Below are 15638 nucleotides of genomic sequence, written 5' to 3' on the forward strand. Positions count from 1 at the left end.
TGCTAGATCCGCCCCTGCAGTTACCAGCCGTCAGCTGCATAGAAAAAGATCCTGGTGTAGAAAGTAATATTAAATAAATTCTAACAACAGCTTATCAAGCTTAAACGTGCTGCTGTTGTTCAGCCGCTGGTTTCCTCTTTCTGGTGCAAAGTGGGCCAAAAACAAACAAGAGAGACGGACTTGCAACAAAAAAGCCGATCAGCTGATCATTGATCAGTTTCAGGATTGAAGTAGCAACAGGAGAGAGAGGGAGAGAGAGGCAGTCGCTCCATATATCGGTTGTTAAGCTTAACGTTGAAATGCTTTACAAACATTCAGAGATGAACTTACACACTTGCTTTACTTCTCTCTGGGATCACCTCCTCGGAGATGAAATGCTGGATTGCTAGCGAGGCTACAAATACACACAGCGGCTCTATCACGTGAGGGGTACTGCTGCTGCGTGCTATGGTTATGAGCCGAGTTACGCCGTGTCTCAAGTTTGTGAGGTGCTTTTTTGATATTTAATGGATCAGATTACATTTTTTATTTCTCTCCGATATCCGATCCAGTAATTTACGTCAGTATCGGACCGATACCGATACGTAATATCGGATCGGTCCATCTCTAATACATACATCAGTATTTATATGACAATAAATGAGGAAAAGCATAATAGCGTAATGTTGTTTAAAGCTGAGTATTTTATGAATATAAATGAAGGTGGTCTGGTTTGTTTTCTTTATTCACAACCAGCTACAGCAACACATTATATTGACTGCAGGTGGAGTTTGTGCTCATAGAAAAACCTAAAGAAACGCACCTGTATGTTACCTGCTCAGTACAAAACAGCAAGCAGACCCAGTTAGAGACGAGCTGATGAGCACAGTGGTGGACTAGCTGGTCAGCAGTTACACATCAACATATTTCCCTCAAAAGCTGGTGGGGACCAAAAATAGATGAAGAACAGAGTACCCAGGAAAAAGCTACAGCAGCATTTATATTTCCCTACAAAACATATTTAGGAAAACATATCGTGGCTGTACAAACTCTTTTACCCAATGCAAGTATAAATGTTATTTTAAATTAAATATCATTATTGTGTATTTGTATTTATTTTAAATCAGCTGTTTATTGATTTAGTCTTTTAATCTTTGAATGCAATATTTAACAGTCATATAGGAAGTCATATTAATTAAGAGTAGTTTTAATTTAATTTTTTAATTTAATTTTAAATTAGTGGTTGCAGCACGGCGAGCAGTGACCGTGGGGATAAACTTCATGCCACAGCAACCCTGAACTGGTTAAGCGTAACAGGATGGATGTTTAAATTATTAAACTTGTTGTTGTTGTTGTTGTTTTTTTTTAAATAAAGGAACACATGAGGAATAAACAGGGGAAATATAAATAATGTTTTCTGGAACTAACCTGTGCTTCCAACATTTAATTCTATCTTCAATTAAAATGAAATGTAAATGAAGTCTTTTAATATTCCAGACACCCAGCTTTAAAACATTTACCTTTAAAGATGATCTTTGTCTCAGTGACAGACGGGAAATTGTGCACCAACTAAAACTGTGTAAAGTTTTCTACACGAGCAGCTGTTCTTGAAACTGAAGAACTGATTTTTTTTTCTTTCAAAAGATAAAAATACCAAACGACACCTCTCATCAGGCCTCTCGAACTGACACACAGACTTCACCTCTGTGCTGTTTGCACAGTTTTATTCGCCTGCACTGCATCACATGTCGCTTTCCTCACACATTGTCCTCACCTCCTCCATCCTGAGCTACATCATCTTCACCTCACTCTGCAAGGGCCACGACTCGTGACCTTGGGTCACAATTAAAATGTAACTATACTCCTCTGCATCAAAGCCAGATATTGGCAGCAATACTTTTGTTTTTCTTTCCAAAAATAAAGGCACATAAAAAGTTAGTGCTATTGTAGCTAGGATTGCTCCATTATCCCATTACATAAAACTGATTAAAAATCCATCATGGCAGATGTTTGGAGATATAAATATGTGTTTATTTCAAAACCAAGTGTACCTAAATAATGCATGCAAATGTTTCATTTTTATTTCTTAACATATGAAAGTTAGTTGTTGCAATGGAAATCGATGGTCACAAAGGTCTATGATTCCAGTGAAAGGAGATCTAGATGAAAATAATTTAAAGTGCTGGTAAACAAACATGAGGAGGCAGCTAACAAAAATCAGGTGTCTATTTGCACAAGGCTTCAGTATTAGCTTATGGAGTACTATGTGTTCTTGGACTAAGACTACATCAAAACTAACAAGATATAACCTCCAGGTCTGAAATATGAAACCAATGGCCATTCTTCCTGACAGCCAAAGTGAAGTGACTCTTCCTCCTCAGGTTATAAGGAAGTCAAATAAGAAAATGACTCTACTTTCCACTTTACTGATGAGTTTACGGTCCAACTAATCTAGAGTAAAACACATGATAAATCAGGATAAATCAGCAGATAAAAAGTCGGGCGGCAGAGTGGTTAGCGTGCACAGAGGACTGAATCCCTTTGAAATGGCTGGGATCAGGACGGGATCAGGTCTGCAACCACTTCTAGTTACTGTAGGTGCCATCTTTAAAGCAACTTTGGTGCCTCAGGTTGGTGGTAAAACACCACGACTGATCAGCCCCTGTCAGTTTGTGATTAAATGGCATCAAGTTGACAACTACATGCAGTTCTTTGTGATAATATGGTGATAAACAGCGATAAATTGGCAAAAATCACAAATTTGGTTCCATCTGCATACACAAAAATTCATATCAATTGTTTACATTCAGAGTCCTGGAAGAAACTCAAAGATCTGAAACTGTGACATAGTTGCTGCAGGACAGCAGTTTGACTGCAACCTTACTTTGATGTAGGATTAAAAGCAGAAAACCAGTGGAGTCTTCTTTCGCAAAGAGACGAGACGTAGATGAGTTGCGCTTATTAGCACAGACTGACTCGGATTGAGTGCAACATGTTGACGTTTGCCTACACTTACAAATTAAACAGCAATTGTTTGCAAACCTTCACCAGTCTGAGTGATTACAGTCAGTCCAAGAGAGACCATGATGGTTCGGAGACAGGTTGCCTCCCCTCAGACAATTTAGAGTTATCACCCAGAGCTTGAGGATGTCACATGCTGCATGCTCAACCTCTAGGCAACCAGCTGGTTGGCACAAGTACTTGCAATCAGTTGCGAAAAAGGAAATAAATGAATGTGAACACTATTTTTTTGGGCTTTCTCTCAAGTTGTCATTCAACAGGCTGTCATCCTGTTTTCACTCTTGTCAGACTGAACCACGAGTAAACTGTGTTTCTCTGTCTATAACATACATCAGGTGTTATTCTCTCCTGATATTATCCATCCATCCATCAGACAAGGAGGGGAAGTTAATTGTCACCTTTCTTGGTCAGTAGGAGCTATAGAAATCAATTTCACTTTTTATATACAGAAAAAAATGGCCAGAGCTTGAAAAAAGCACAATCTAGTAAATGTACTATTGTTACTTAATTACAGCTAGAAGTAACTCTCATTTACCTTTGCTACTTTTGCTTGTTAGGAACAAATATTTAGGGCTCCCAGACTGATCCAAAAACACATCAGGAAGTGAGATTTCACATTTGATGACCTTCCCACTCTGAAGAACAGCATTTACCTTATTTACCTTAATGTCCTTTGGAGTTTGGTCACTTTTGTCTCCAAACAAAAAAACAAACAAACAAAAAAACAAACATGATGGAAGAAATGTCAAATGAGTGGCAGCACTAGGGCTGGGCTATATATCGAGTTTTTTTTAAAAATATCGATATATTTTTATACCAGATATAAGATGTGACAATATCGTTTATATCGATATAGTCTATGTTACGTTATAATTATAGTTGTGGAGCCACAAGTTTGCTTCTCTTTCGTCCACTTTTGTCTTTACGCAACGTTACTCGGCCTCGCCTCTCCTTCACTGAACACAGCTCCCCCTCCTTCCCCATCGCTTCACCTGCAGGCAGCAACAAGATGGACACGGCAAATCTCTGTTAACGAGTTACTGCGCATCGCCCCGTGCGTGGGGCTGGACGGCGCCAAATTGTTAACGAGCTAACCACGCTAACGAGCTAAGCCTAAAATCCTTTCATTCTCTCAAAAGTCGACAGCGCGCCTTATGTATGAATTCTGGTTGTGCTTGATGGCCACGAACCGATTGTATGTGGTACACGGCGCTCACCAATCTGTCAAAAAATGTTTTAGTTCGACTTTGGTAAGCTACGGAGCTGCACCGCTTGATGGATTGTCGGAGCATTACGGCTACCGAGGAGCCTCGCGGAGTGATACGTACTGTGCTTCAAGGTAATATTACCGTATTGTGTGTGTATAAGGACCATAAATGGCACCTGTTAAGAGACATGGTTATGAAGAGGATTTCAAACTCCAGGCTGTCAGTCACACAGTAGAAGTTGGGAACAGAGCAGCTGTGAAATCTGTCTTTGTTATTATGCTCAGCGTCTTTTAGTTTACATTTTGACTGCACAATTGTGAGCTCTTTGTTATGCACAAAAACAACATAGTTTTCTTTTATTTATGGAGCATTATTATTTAATAAATGCTCATAATTTATTTTTGAGTAGTTTTTTTCATGTACATCTATGCTGTATGTTAATAAAAGTGCCTGTGTGACATCTGGGACACAGCTTTGACTAAGAACTCTCTTTTTGTTCTTACGTTATGGCTTAAAAAAATATATCGAGATATATATCTTATATTGCCGTCCGGGATTAAAACTTCAGACTCGAAATATTCAGCAACACACGTTTGTTTGTGTGAGGATTTTTGTGTGGGTTTTTTTTGTTTTTCATGTAAACACTCACCGCTAATCCACTTGGCCTCGGGGTCGTGAATGCTGAACTCTGGTTTGTAAAGATCTGCCACAGTCAGCCTGGACTTGCTGCTGCCGGGAAGTTCAACTGGAAAACAAATAAATGGGTGAACTCCAGGTTACAGTGAGAGATTCATCCAACGCAGAGCTGCAGATTATAAGTGTCTTATAAAGCATATTCATGTACTTCTGACAAACACATATTTGCATGGTTTAGAAAGCTAGACACATCATCCTGTCTCTCTCCACAGGCTGACATACCGGGTGTGAGGACGACCACAGACATGGTGATGAGCGAGCAGACCACCACGATCACCAGCAAAGAGATCGCAATGCCCTTCCAGTTCCTCTGCGGAGGGCTGACGTCCACATACTCCTGCAAACACAGAAAGTCAGAAACAAACACTAATCATCACAAACTGTGCCTCCACGTGTGAGTCACTCGAACACTGCGAGAATTCATCTGCAGTCCTAACAGCCTCTACGCTCGCTGTGGGATTTTGCTCTCATTCAGTCAGAAGTGATGCTGTTTAATGCGGTCCAGCTTGCACTTCATCCCAGAGGTGTTGCATGTGGCTGAGTTTGAATTTATGTGTAACTTCTTCCAGACCAAACTAGGAAAACTTTTTTTTACACGGCGCTGACAATAAAATATCATCCCAGTACTGACCTATAAAGAAATGGGCTCTGCAAGACCTGTGAAGGTGTCTTATGACATCTGGCACCAGCTGGCAGCTCACTGTGAGTTGGAGGTGCTGTGGACCAGTTAGGGATTTGCCCTGAAGCTCCCCACAAGCCTCAACCACACACACAACTCTTAACTTAATACAGTTACTTTTGATCATTCTGAAAAATGGGATACTTTGTATGAAAATGGCTGTAATTCCTAAACAGTTAATTCAAAAGTGTCGTTAAACCACTTAAATTAAAGCTGAAGGTTTCCACGTCAGTCACATCTTGAGTGTTTTAAACTCTGCTGTTTGGTGTACAGAAGGAAAAATACAAAAATTGTACCTTTCTCCAGCAAAATAAAGTTTGATGCTTCATTTTAATTACATTTTATTTATATAGCGACACATTACAACAACAGTTAGCTCGAGGTGCTTTATATCGTAAGGTGAAGACTCTACAATAATACAGAGAAAATAGAGAAACCCCACCAATCAGACGAGCCCCTATCAGCAAGCTCTTTGGTGACAGTGGGAAGGACAAACTCCCTTTTAACAGGAAGAAACCTCCGGCAGAGCCAGGGAGGTACAGCCATCTGCCACTGGTGTGGGGTGAGAAAAGGAAGACAGGACAAAGAAACCTTGGCCATTTCACTCTAACTAAATGATGGACAGAAAATTGTGGCTCTGCTGTAATCTGTGCTCTCTTTCAAAATGAGAGAGGAAATAAAGGCTCACTGAATTTGATGCTGTGGCCTTCACACTGAACATCTACAGGACGTTTGGGACTGAGATGCTTGAGCGTGCTCCAACCACCATCATAAAAAGATCAAACATAGCAGAGAGAGACTGCATAGGCTTAAAAATCATGTATGAACTGAGCCCCTGGGTCCAGATTACTGTGTGATACTTGCTGTAGAGCATTAACAATACATCTCCAGGTTTCAATTACATTTTAATTTAATATGAATTTGTGAAGTTAACACAAAATTTCCAGAGCACTGAAGCTGATTTAATGGCTAACTCCTTGTTTTGCTACCTTTGAGCTTGGTACTAGCAGCCAGTTTTCAGATTCTTCTTCTTTTTTTTTTTTTTTAAGTTTTTTGAAAGTGAAGCTTAGCCCCCTGAGCATTTCCCACTTTTTGATTTTAACCAGGAAAAAATATATAAGTTCAGTGAGTAGGAGCTCCACAACTTTGAGGCCTTAATGAACAGCCTCAGGCTCTATGGATCTGAGACACCTGGGAGAACTTAGAAATACAATAAGTTTCCTTGTCTTCATCACAGGGCCAGAGTGAGATTTGTAAAAGTCCACTGAGCGCTCATGGTTCTGAAAAATTCATCACCTGCAACTCCCCCAAATCTATCAAAGCTTCGTCCTTTATACAGCTGCACTGTGACTAACACCAGTGTGACGCGTGATGCAGAGCACCTCTGATATCCTGTAGTGGAGACTTGAAAATGAAAATCATTTGCACATTCACTGATTCTGTGACTTTTGTGACTGTGTGTTTGAGATCTTCTGAGATCTAATGTACGATTTGCAGACGGCGGCAAAAAGACAGGATGCAGAGCTGAAGATGAAAAGTGATAAGGATGGACAGGATCAGAAATGAGTATACAGAGGGCAGAGGAAGGATAGTGGATATACTGGTAAAAGGATCCTTAAGACGGAGCTGCCAGGCAGAGGAGTTTGATGGCTCTAGTGAAGCAGGACATGCAGAGGTGGTGTGGCAGAGGTGAGATAAGGTGAGATAGCACCAGATGATCTGCTGTGGCGACCTCTAAGGGGAGAGGTCAGTTTAAGAACTTCCAGCTAGGTAACTGAACTTTTTTATAAATGAGAAAAATCATGGAAGACAAACTTTGATATTGTTTTTTTTAATCAAAGAAATTTGGTTGATTATTCCTTTGTTGTAACAATACTACCTCTCTTTTTATACAGTTGGAAAGCCTGTTTCTTTCCCCTTAAGTTGTGCCACTGTTACGTGCCAAGAGGCGTGGCTTTGCTTTTGTGTTCTATTTATCTTTCAGGTGTCAAGCCTCCACCTATTGGCCAGTTCAAAGTGATTGGCATGTGTCTATTGGCTGGTCTGGGCCCAGTTGGCCAATCACACGCCGAAGATTACTACAAATGAGCAGCTCCCTGCCCAGCTGGTGGCTGCTGACTTCTGCTATGACAAACATTTGCGAACAGGCTTCTTTATATTATATGTGGTGGGAGGCTGGACAGGTAAGCTGGGGTACCCTATTCACTGATTGCAGGCGTTAAACTGTTAGACACACTAGGGTATGCGGTTGATGCCACTTTTGTATGTTTTCACTGACCTTTTGTCGAGCAGCTGGGTAGGCCTTTTGTTTTGCATTTTTGTTTTAGTTAGGCCCTGGGAGCTCTCGCCCTCTTTTTGTTTTATTACTTTCTTTGATTTGGCTCAACCGCCCAGTCCTCCTCCCCCACCTTTTTTCTTATAGATTTCAATAAATCCTGCCTGATTCTTAACTGTCCTGTTGTCCTCCTCCTTCATTGATTGTGGTTGTCCAGTGTTGCTGTCTCCTTCCTGCCTTTGCCAACACCATGGTGGGGGGGACGTAACAGCCACATTTATAAGGAAAATGTAATGTGGGCTGAACCATCAAAAACTTCTTTGCCAATGCCAAACAACTGTATAAAGCACAGAATAAAGCACTGGACTAAATGACTACAGACCCGTGGCTCTGACATCTGTGGTCATGAAGTCTTTTGAGCGCCTGGTTCTCTCCTATCTCAAGACCCTCACGGCCCCCCTCCTGGACCCCCTGCAGTTTGCATACAGAGCCAACAGGTCTGTAGATGACACCATCAACATGGCCCTACACTTCATCCTGCAGCATCTGGACTCCCCAGGAACCTACGCCAGGATCCTGTTTGTGGACTTCAGCTCTGCCTTCAACACCATCCTTCCAGACCATCTCCAAGGCAAGCTTTCCCAGATGAATGTGCCTGATCCCATCTGCCGGTGGATCACTGACTTCCTGACGGACAGGAAACAGCATGTGAGGCTGGGAAAGAATGTCTCGGACTCCCGGACCATCAGCACCGGCTCCCCTCAGGGCTGTGTTCTTTCTCCCCTGCTCTTCTCCCTGTATACTAACTGCTGCACCTCCACCCACCAGTCTGTCAAGCTAATCAAGTTTGCAGATGACACCACCGTTATTGGACTCATCTCGGACGGGGATGAGTCTGCCTACAGGAGGGAGGTTGAACGTCTGGTGTCCTGGTGCAGCCACAACAACCTGGTGCTGAATGCCCAGAAGACAGTGGAGATTATTGTGGACTTCAGGAAGCACACAGCTCCACTCACCCCCATCATCCTGACTGACACCCCCATCATCCTGACTGACACCCCCATCACCTCTGTGGACTCATTCCGCTTCCTGGGTACCACCATCACCCAGGACCTGAAGTGGGAGCCCACCATCACCTCCGTCATTAAGAAAGCCCAGCAGAGGATGTACTTCCTGAGGCAGCTGAAGAAATTCAACCTGCCAACACGGACGATGATGCAATTCTACACTGCAATCATCGAGTCCATCCTCACCTCCTCCATCACCGTGTGGTACGCTGGAGCCACTATCAGGGACAAACAGAGACTGCAGCGTGTTGTGCGCTCTGCTGAGAAGGTGATTGGCTGCAGACTCCCACTGGGGCGTGCAGCTCGGATCTCAGCTGACCCTTCTCACCCTGGACACAGTCTGTTTGACCTGCTCCCCTCAGGCAGGAGGCTCCGGTCCATTCGCACCAGAACCTCTCGCCATAAGAACAGTTTCTTCCCCTCTGCTGTTGGACACATGAACAATAACCGTATGACTGTTCCCACCACTAACACATGACCCTACGCTGTGTTCACTGCATCATTCCATGTTTGGCACTGATCACCACCTGCACTCATGTATATATCATGTATATATCTATCTATCTACTTAGCACTTTTAATTCTTATTCTCATTTTTATTTTCATGTCTATTTAAGCTTAATTTATAACAGTATTTATAACAGTATGTTTGCACTGAAGCACCGCAGCAATTTCCTAATGTTGTAAACCCGCTCAACATTTGGCAATAAAACCCTTTCTGATTCTGATTCTGATCAGTTTCTTCCATGAAGAGCTGTCAAAGGACATCAGGGACAAGACTGTAGACCCGCACAAGCCTGGAGTGGGCTACAAGGCCATCAGCAAGAAGGTGAGGTGGTGGATCAGCCCAAAACTACATGGGAGGAGCTCGTTAATGATCTGAAGGCAGCTGAAACCACAGGACCCAAGAACAGCGCTGGTAACAAACTACGCTGTAATGGACTAAAATCTTGCAGTACCATAAGGTACTGCTTGCCCACAACCACACCAGCAAAGAGTACTCGCGCATGCTGCCCACTCTGTGACCTACCTTCATGCGACCAATAGAAACAAGGCGTACAGCCGGGCTAAGCTCAACCACACAAGGAACTTTATGACACAAGTTTACGTGCATATGGACCTCCAGAGCCCTTGAGTAAATCATTCCATTCAACACATTGGCTTCAGAGGCCACAGAAAATCTGTGGAGAGGTTAGGTTACACACTGTTATGTTTAACACTTCCCTAATAATGCAGAACCAGATACAGTCAGGTCAAGTGTGATAATGAACACCTGTTGGTGCACACTCAATGCTGAGAGGCACCTGCTCTTCATCAGCTCCATTGTTTTCCTCATGACAGGGCACACAAACAAAAAGTCACATAGTACAGTGAGTTACTGAGGACAGGTGATCATATTTTTATTTTTATACATATTTTACATGTAACCGTTGGTTAAGAAAGGCTTGAACTACTGGCTAAAAGGAAATTGAAACATCCAATAAGCAGAAGAGACGCAAAATGTGTCAAACGGAGACAAAAACTACTGCAATAAGAAACAAAAAGATACAGAGAATATCTACAAAAACAAAACTGTTCAAAAACTAAAATGAGATATAAAACACAAGCAAAGATGCAACAAAAACAAAACTGTGTCACACAATCACACAACGAGATTTAAAACTAAGCAGGGGAAAAAAACATGCAGAGTGATACAAAATCAGGTAAAATATCAGCAGGCTACAGAGTCAGAGACACAAAGCAAACAGAAATCATGTACTTATGAACCACTGTTTCATAATCTGTGTCCTGTACAACAGAGTCTGAACCTGTGCCAAACATGTTTGCTTTGCCAGGAGGAGCTCCTCTTGTTAGTCTTATTCTTTTAATGTGATTGTTATTGCTTTATTTATTATCATTATCGACATAAATGTACATATTGTGTAACAAAGAAAGAAGTAGCGCAATAATGAGGAAAAAAAGAGGATAAGCGCATCGGCTCACCGACTCCTGCTACTCTAACACCTGAAGGAAGATACACGAGTAAATACACAAGCTTACTGTGTCGGTGTGTGTGTGTATGGATGAGAAGCTTCCAGCATACTACAAATGAATACATTATAAAAACTAATATAACTTGGATAATTGGTATCCAGCTGTTTTAATACGGATTTGTGTGTGAATCACTTCTTTGTAAAATGAAATGACTGAATAAAAAAGAAAGAAAAATGCAGGTCAGCCAGCACACAACATGGATCAGTCTGTAAAATAATGATGTAGGAAGAACAGTCCCTTTATTTCCTCCTATTGTTTGGAGTGCATTTAGAAAACATTAGAAGGAATTCACTATTTTTAATGGACGCGACATATAAAAATAGAGCAGACTCGCCGGCGTTCATCTCCAGCATCAGTCAGGATTGAATTTTGACTTTTACGGTCATATAACACTCCCGTCGTCTAGACAGAGCGGTGATTATCCTCCGAGCTAAAGTGGAAAATCTGATCTGAGCTTTCACACGTTGTGCTCTTAGGCTGAAAGTTTGCTTAAGGATTCCAAGACATCCAATGAACCGTAGCTTCTCAAGAAGCTACCAGCTTACATCATTCCTCACTCCAGCCTCCGATGATGAAAGTTGAACCCGCAGCCAAGACGTTGACAAGTGAGAGAAAAGATGAGAAAGAAATGATGCAAGCAGGGTTTTTAGTTTAACCTCGCACGGGGCCAGGAGATGGCTGCGGACGAGCACTCGGATGTTTCCAGCAGCGACACTGCAGGGGACTGTAATAGGAAGCTGTCACATGCTGACTAAGTGGCCTTTCTTCTGAGCTTGAGAGGGAGAAGCATAAAGGGAAGACAGCATGAAGCCTTGTTCGTACATCAAACACATCAAACTGCATGTTTTCCAGCAGTCTGTCTGCCCTCTGTAGAGCCGGAGAGACGAGCTAAAAACTCGTGTTACTTTTGACTTGTTAAGTATCCTGACAATCTTCATTTGGTCAGCTGTTTGGTGTCTAATTATCTCCGACAGGCAGAAGATGGAAAACATGTTCAAATTTGGAAGCTTAAAAGGACTCTTGCTGTGAGTTTTAAAGTATCTGACCTGAAACCTGAAGGAGTTTCGTAGGTGGGCATCAAAGATCACCAATTCTCTAATGTTTACTGTCATGCTAGACTGTTTAAACATTCAACAGGTATTCCACTTTAAAATCTGTGAGGCACAGGTTGAAGTCTCTTAAACGTTCAAAGTGGACTGAAATTTCTCATCAGGAATTTCTCAAAAATAAAGGCAAAATGTAATAAATTCAATTCAATTTGATTTATATTGTGCCAAATCACAACAGCTGTCTCGAGGTGCTTTCTTTTGTAATGTAAAGACCCTACAATAATACACAAAACAAACAAACCAGATTAACCTCCCATGACCAAGTTTGGTCTGTAGCAGTCAGACAGATGTCCTCAGATTTTACTAGAATACTTCAGTATAGAAAAGCTGTCCAGGTCCTGGGTCTACAAAACAAGCCGAGTTTGGTTTTGTGCATTATGGTCAAACATCTTCACTTTGGTCTTGTCTGTTTAAAGCACATTGTTCTAGAAGTCTAGTGGTTTTTTTCAGATGTAACTTTTCAAACCTAAGCTGTGCTGCCCCGGTCTTTTCCGAAAACCCTTTCAAATAAGCCATACATGTTCAGTGCTGTGCTTTAACATTTAACAAGCTAACTGATGCCTGTAGAGTCTGAGAAGTAGCTCTTGGATGTTGCAGTTTCTCTGAGCGTTGTGTGCTCTGAGTTTGGGGTAAATTCGCTGGCATTGTGTTAACACACACCTGAAAGCTTCAGACTTGCAAACCGCTAAATGTTCTGTTTTCATAAGGTAGTCACACTTACTGATAAACAGCTAATCGAGTTTATTCATTCATATGGAAGCAGTAACAGGGTAGTTCGTTTTTCACATGGTTGCATAGAGCCTGTGAAAGCATCATTCAGCATCAATGAAAAAATTTAGCTAAGTGGGATTTATATGTCTGTATTAAATCTCGAGCATATATTTTAATGCTGAAACGCTACATTGAAGCCTGATGTGCACCATCATAAAAGCGCAACTACATGTCATCACAATTCAGTACCACTATTTCCTCTTCCTCCTCTTTTCTCATCATTTTTCACATCAACTTGAAGAGACTGGACTGCTCAATAAGCGCAACTCCAACGACAACTAGTATGTTAATAAACTGCGTTGTATATTGTTGGGTTCCAGAATAAGTTGGAAGTCCAGAGTTATAATTTTCATCCCCAATGTGCCCTCAACTCTGATTTTAGAACAGTGGTTCTTAACCTTGTTGGAGGTACCGAACCCCACCAGCTTCATATGCGCATTCACTGAACCCCCCTTTAGTGAAAAATAAAATGTGATTTTTTTTTCAAATTCAAGACATAGATATGTTTTTTACTGGTGCACAAAATGAACCATGCATGTCATGGCGGAGGCTCTGCCGAACCCCTGAGACCGACTCACCGAACCCCTAGGGTTCGATCGAACCCAGGTTAAGAATCACTGTTTTAGAAAGTCAAATTAGCCCCACCAACCCCAAGTTAACAATCCACGATGGCGACAGTGAATAAAACGGCAATAAAACAGAAAAACTTTGAATCTATACCGCCACTGCTGTGTATTTGTGACTTGCTAAATAAACCATACACAGGCTCTATTCATGAATATGTTGCAGCAGTTTTTTTTTACCATTAAAAACACAAGTATTATTCTGCATTGCTAGAGATACATGAATGGCTCTGCCCTGCTAAGAAGCTCAACAAATCTTGTTTTTCATTGCTTTTCTGACTTTCCTACTGGAACAGACTAACTCAGGGCTGACATCACTGTAGACTCCCAACATTAAACATAACTGGAATGCAACATAAATACTGGCAACCGAGTTGGCTACTTCTGCAGGGTACACAATAGGCTTTACACAGATTCAGCACAGCCTTAAAGCCTTTTCACATAGGATGTAGCTCACGCATTGCTGTGCTCTGAACCGCTCTCCTTTCTATTGCTTGCACTGGGCAATAGCGGTTCCCCGCTGTGCTTTGCACAGTCAAAGTTGAGTTCAACCCGGTTGAACTTTGACCGCTGTGCACTGTGATGTACCTTCGTGCAACCAATAGAAACCTAGAGCCACGCTAAGTTAAACCTCATGATGAACGAAAAGATTCTGTGTGTATCAGAGTTTAGTGAACTTTCTGACACAAGTTTACGTGCATCTATAGGGACCTCCAGTCTTAAAGTCATTCCTTTCAATGGCTCTGGGGACCTCAGAAGGAAAGCAGTGTTGTGGAAACGACACACCCCTCAAAGCTTTCTTCTTCATGAATGAGAGATGCATGTTTTGAAATAACACAGAGCAGGCGCGTGTAGTACAAGTACAGCGGGTGGAACAAAGTGAAGTACAAGCAGAGCTCAACGGCCAGCTTAGCGCAAATTTCGGGCCATTTGCACTAGCTAGCAGTCAGCACAGCATATGTCGCCTCCTATGTGAAGGACTTGTTTAGACTGTAGTCAGACTTACCAATGATACTATGCTCAGCACATATGACGCCCAAAGTCTAATTTGTTTTGATTAGTGTAATCATTGTATGCTGTGCCTGGTAACAGCTGAGGAACCCTGTCCTGCTTTAAGAGGTGGGACCAGTTTCAGTTCAAACTGGCACATCATGCATGTAGTATGATTGCTATCAGTGCCCGAGCACTGCAATCCTGCATAAAAGTAGCTGCTTTTGTAACGTATGAGTGCCACAAAAAGCATAAAGTCATGGACCTTGCCCATATGGAAAAGATATATATAAATCTTATAAAGTTTGTATCTGTCTTGTGTGAAACTTGTATGAAAAGCATACAAGAGCGAAAACAGATATAAGATCCCTTGAAAAATTCTATAAAGGAAACTTGTATGTTTTGGATACTTACTAAAACAATATGTGAAAGTAATGAGAAAGTGGCCACTTTCATGAGTACATCATATAAGCCTTTCATGATTCACTATATGAAGTAGGCCACATCTTATGCAAGTCTTTTATACGTTTTTACTATTTCTTTTCCATATGGGTGTTCTGTTGAAAGGCTTCAAAAGAGCATGTGTACGAGGAAGGAACCAAGCGTGAGAGAGAGGCCAAGATGCTGAGGCAAACAGATGTGTACTCAAGCCCGATCGTTGAGCACATTGTGAGTGCAGGATATTGTGGGAGAGCTGGACATCAAAGATCATCAATTCAGAATCTGATCAAAAGTTAAATATACAGGATTTTACCCAAATGTTACCCTGTTTACATGGTTATTCATTCAGCGGGTTCACCATTGCAATCTTTAGATATTTGTTCGGTTAACTCTCATTATTGCAGATTATTAAAAACAGAAATGCAGAAAAATATGGCTCTTACCTCCAGAATCGCTGAAGATGCCAACTGGAGTGAAACGCATACTGTTAAATCACCAACCTGATTCAGAATTCTTACCTCTTGCACATTTCATATCCTGCAGGTTTTTCAGGTTGCTACAGAAAGGCAAAATTGGTGTTGTAGTGCAACCTCGCTCTCTCGGCTATTTCATTATAGCGGTAACAGTTTTGTGCTGTGTGCTGCATGTCAAAACCTCAGTTGACTCTCCCAACTGAGTCCAACACTGGCTTTAGTTTCTAATTTACAGTCTTGACCATTTGGAAGTTGTACACTAAGTATACTTT

The 15638-nt window shown here is 41.7% G+C and overlaps 1 protein-coding gene across 4 annotated transcripts in view; it reads right to left on the reverse strand.

Moving 5' to 3' along the window:
• LOC120746085 (inactive dipeptidyl peptidase 10-like) overlaps positions 1–15638 on the reverse strand; it is a 126500-nt gene that overhangs the window by 60131 nt on the left and 50731 nt on the right. For all 4 annotated transcript variants that reach the window (XM_040051356.1, XM_040051354.1, XM_040051353.1 and 1 more), the window contains 2 exons: positions 5127–5241; positions 4858–4953 (listed from right to left, as the gene is read on the reverse strand). In XM_040051356.1, coding sequence (XP_039907290.1) covers positions 4858–4953; positions 5127–5241 — 211 coding nt within the window. The remainder of the gene's footprint in view (positions 1–4857; positions 4954–5126; positions 5242–15638) is intronic.

Source organism: Simochromis diagramma, unplaced genomic scaffold, assembly GCF_900408965.1.
Source record: "Simochromis diagramma unplaced genomic scaffold, fSimDia1.1 OVJJ01000107.1, whole genome shotgun sequence".
Lineage (NCBI taxonomy): Eukaryota > Metazoa > Chordata > Actinopteri > Cichliformes > Cichlidae > Simochromis > Simochromis diagramma.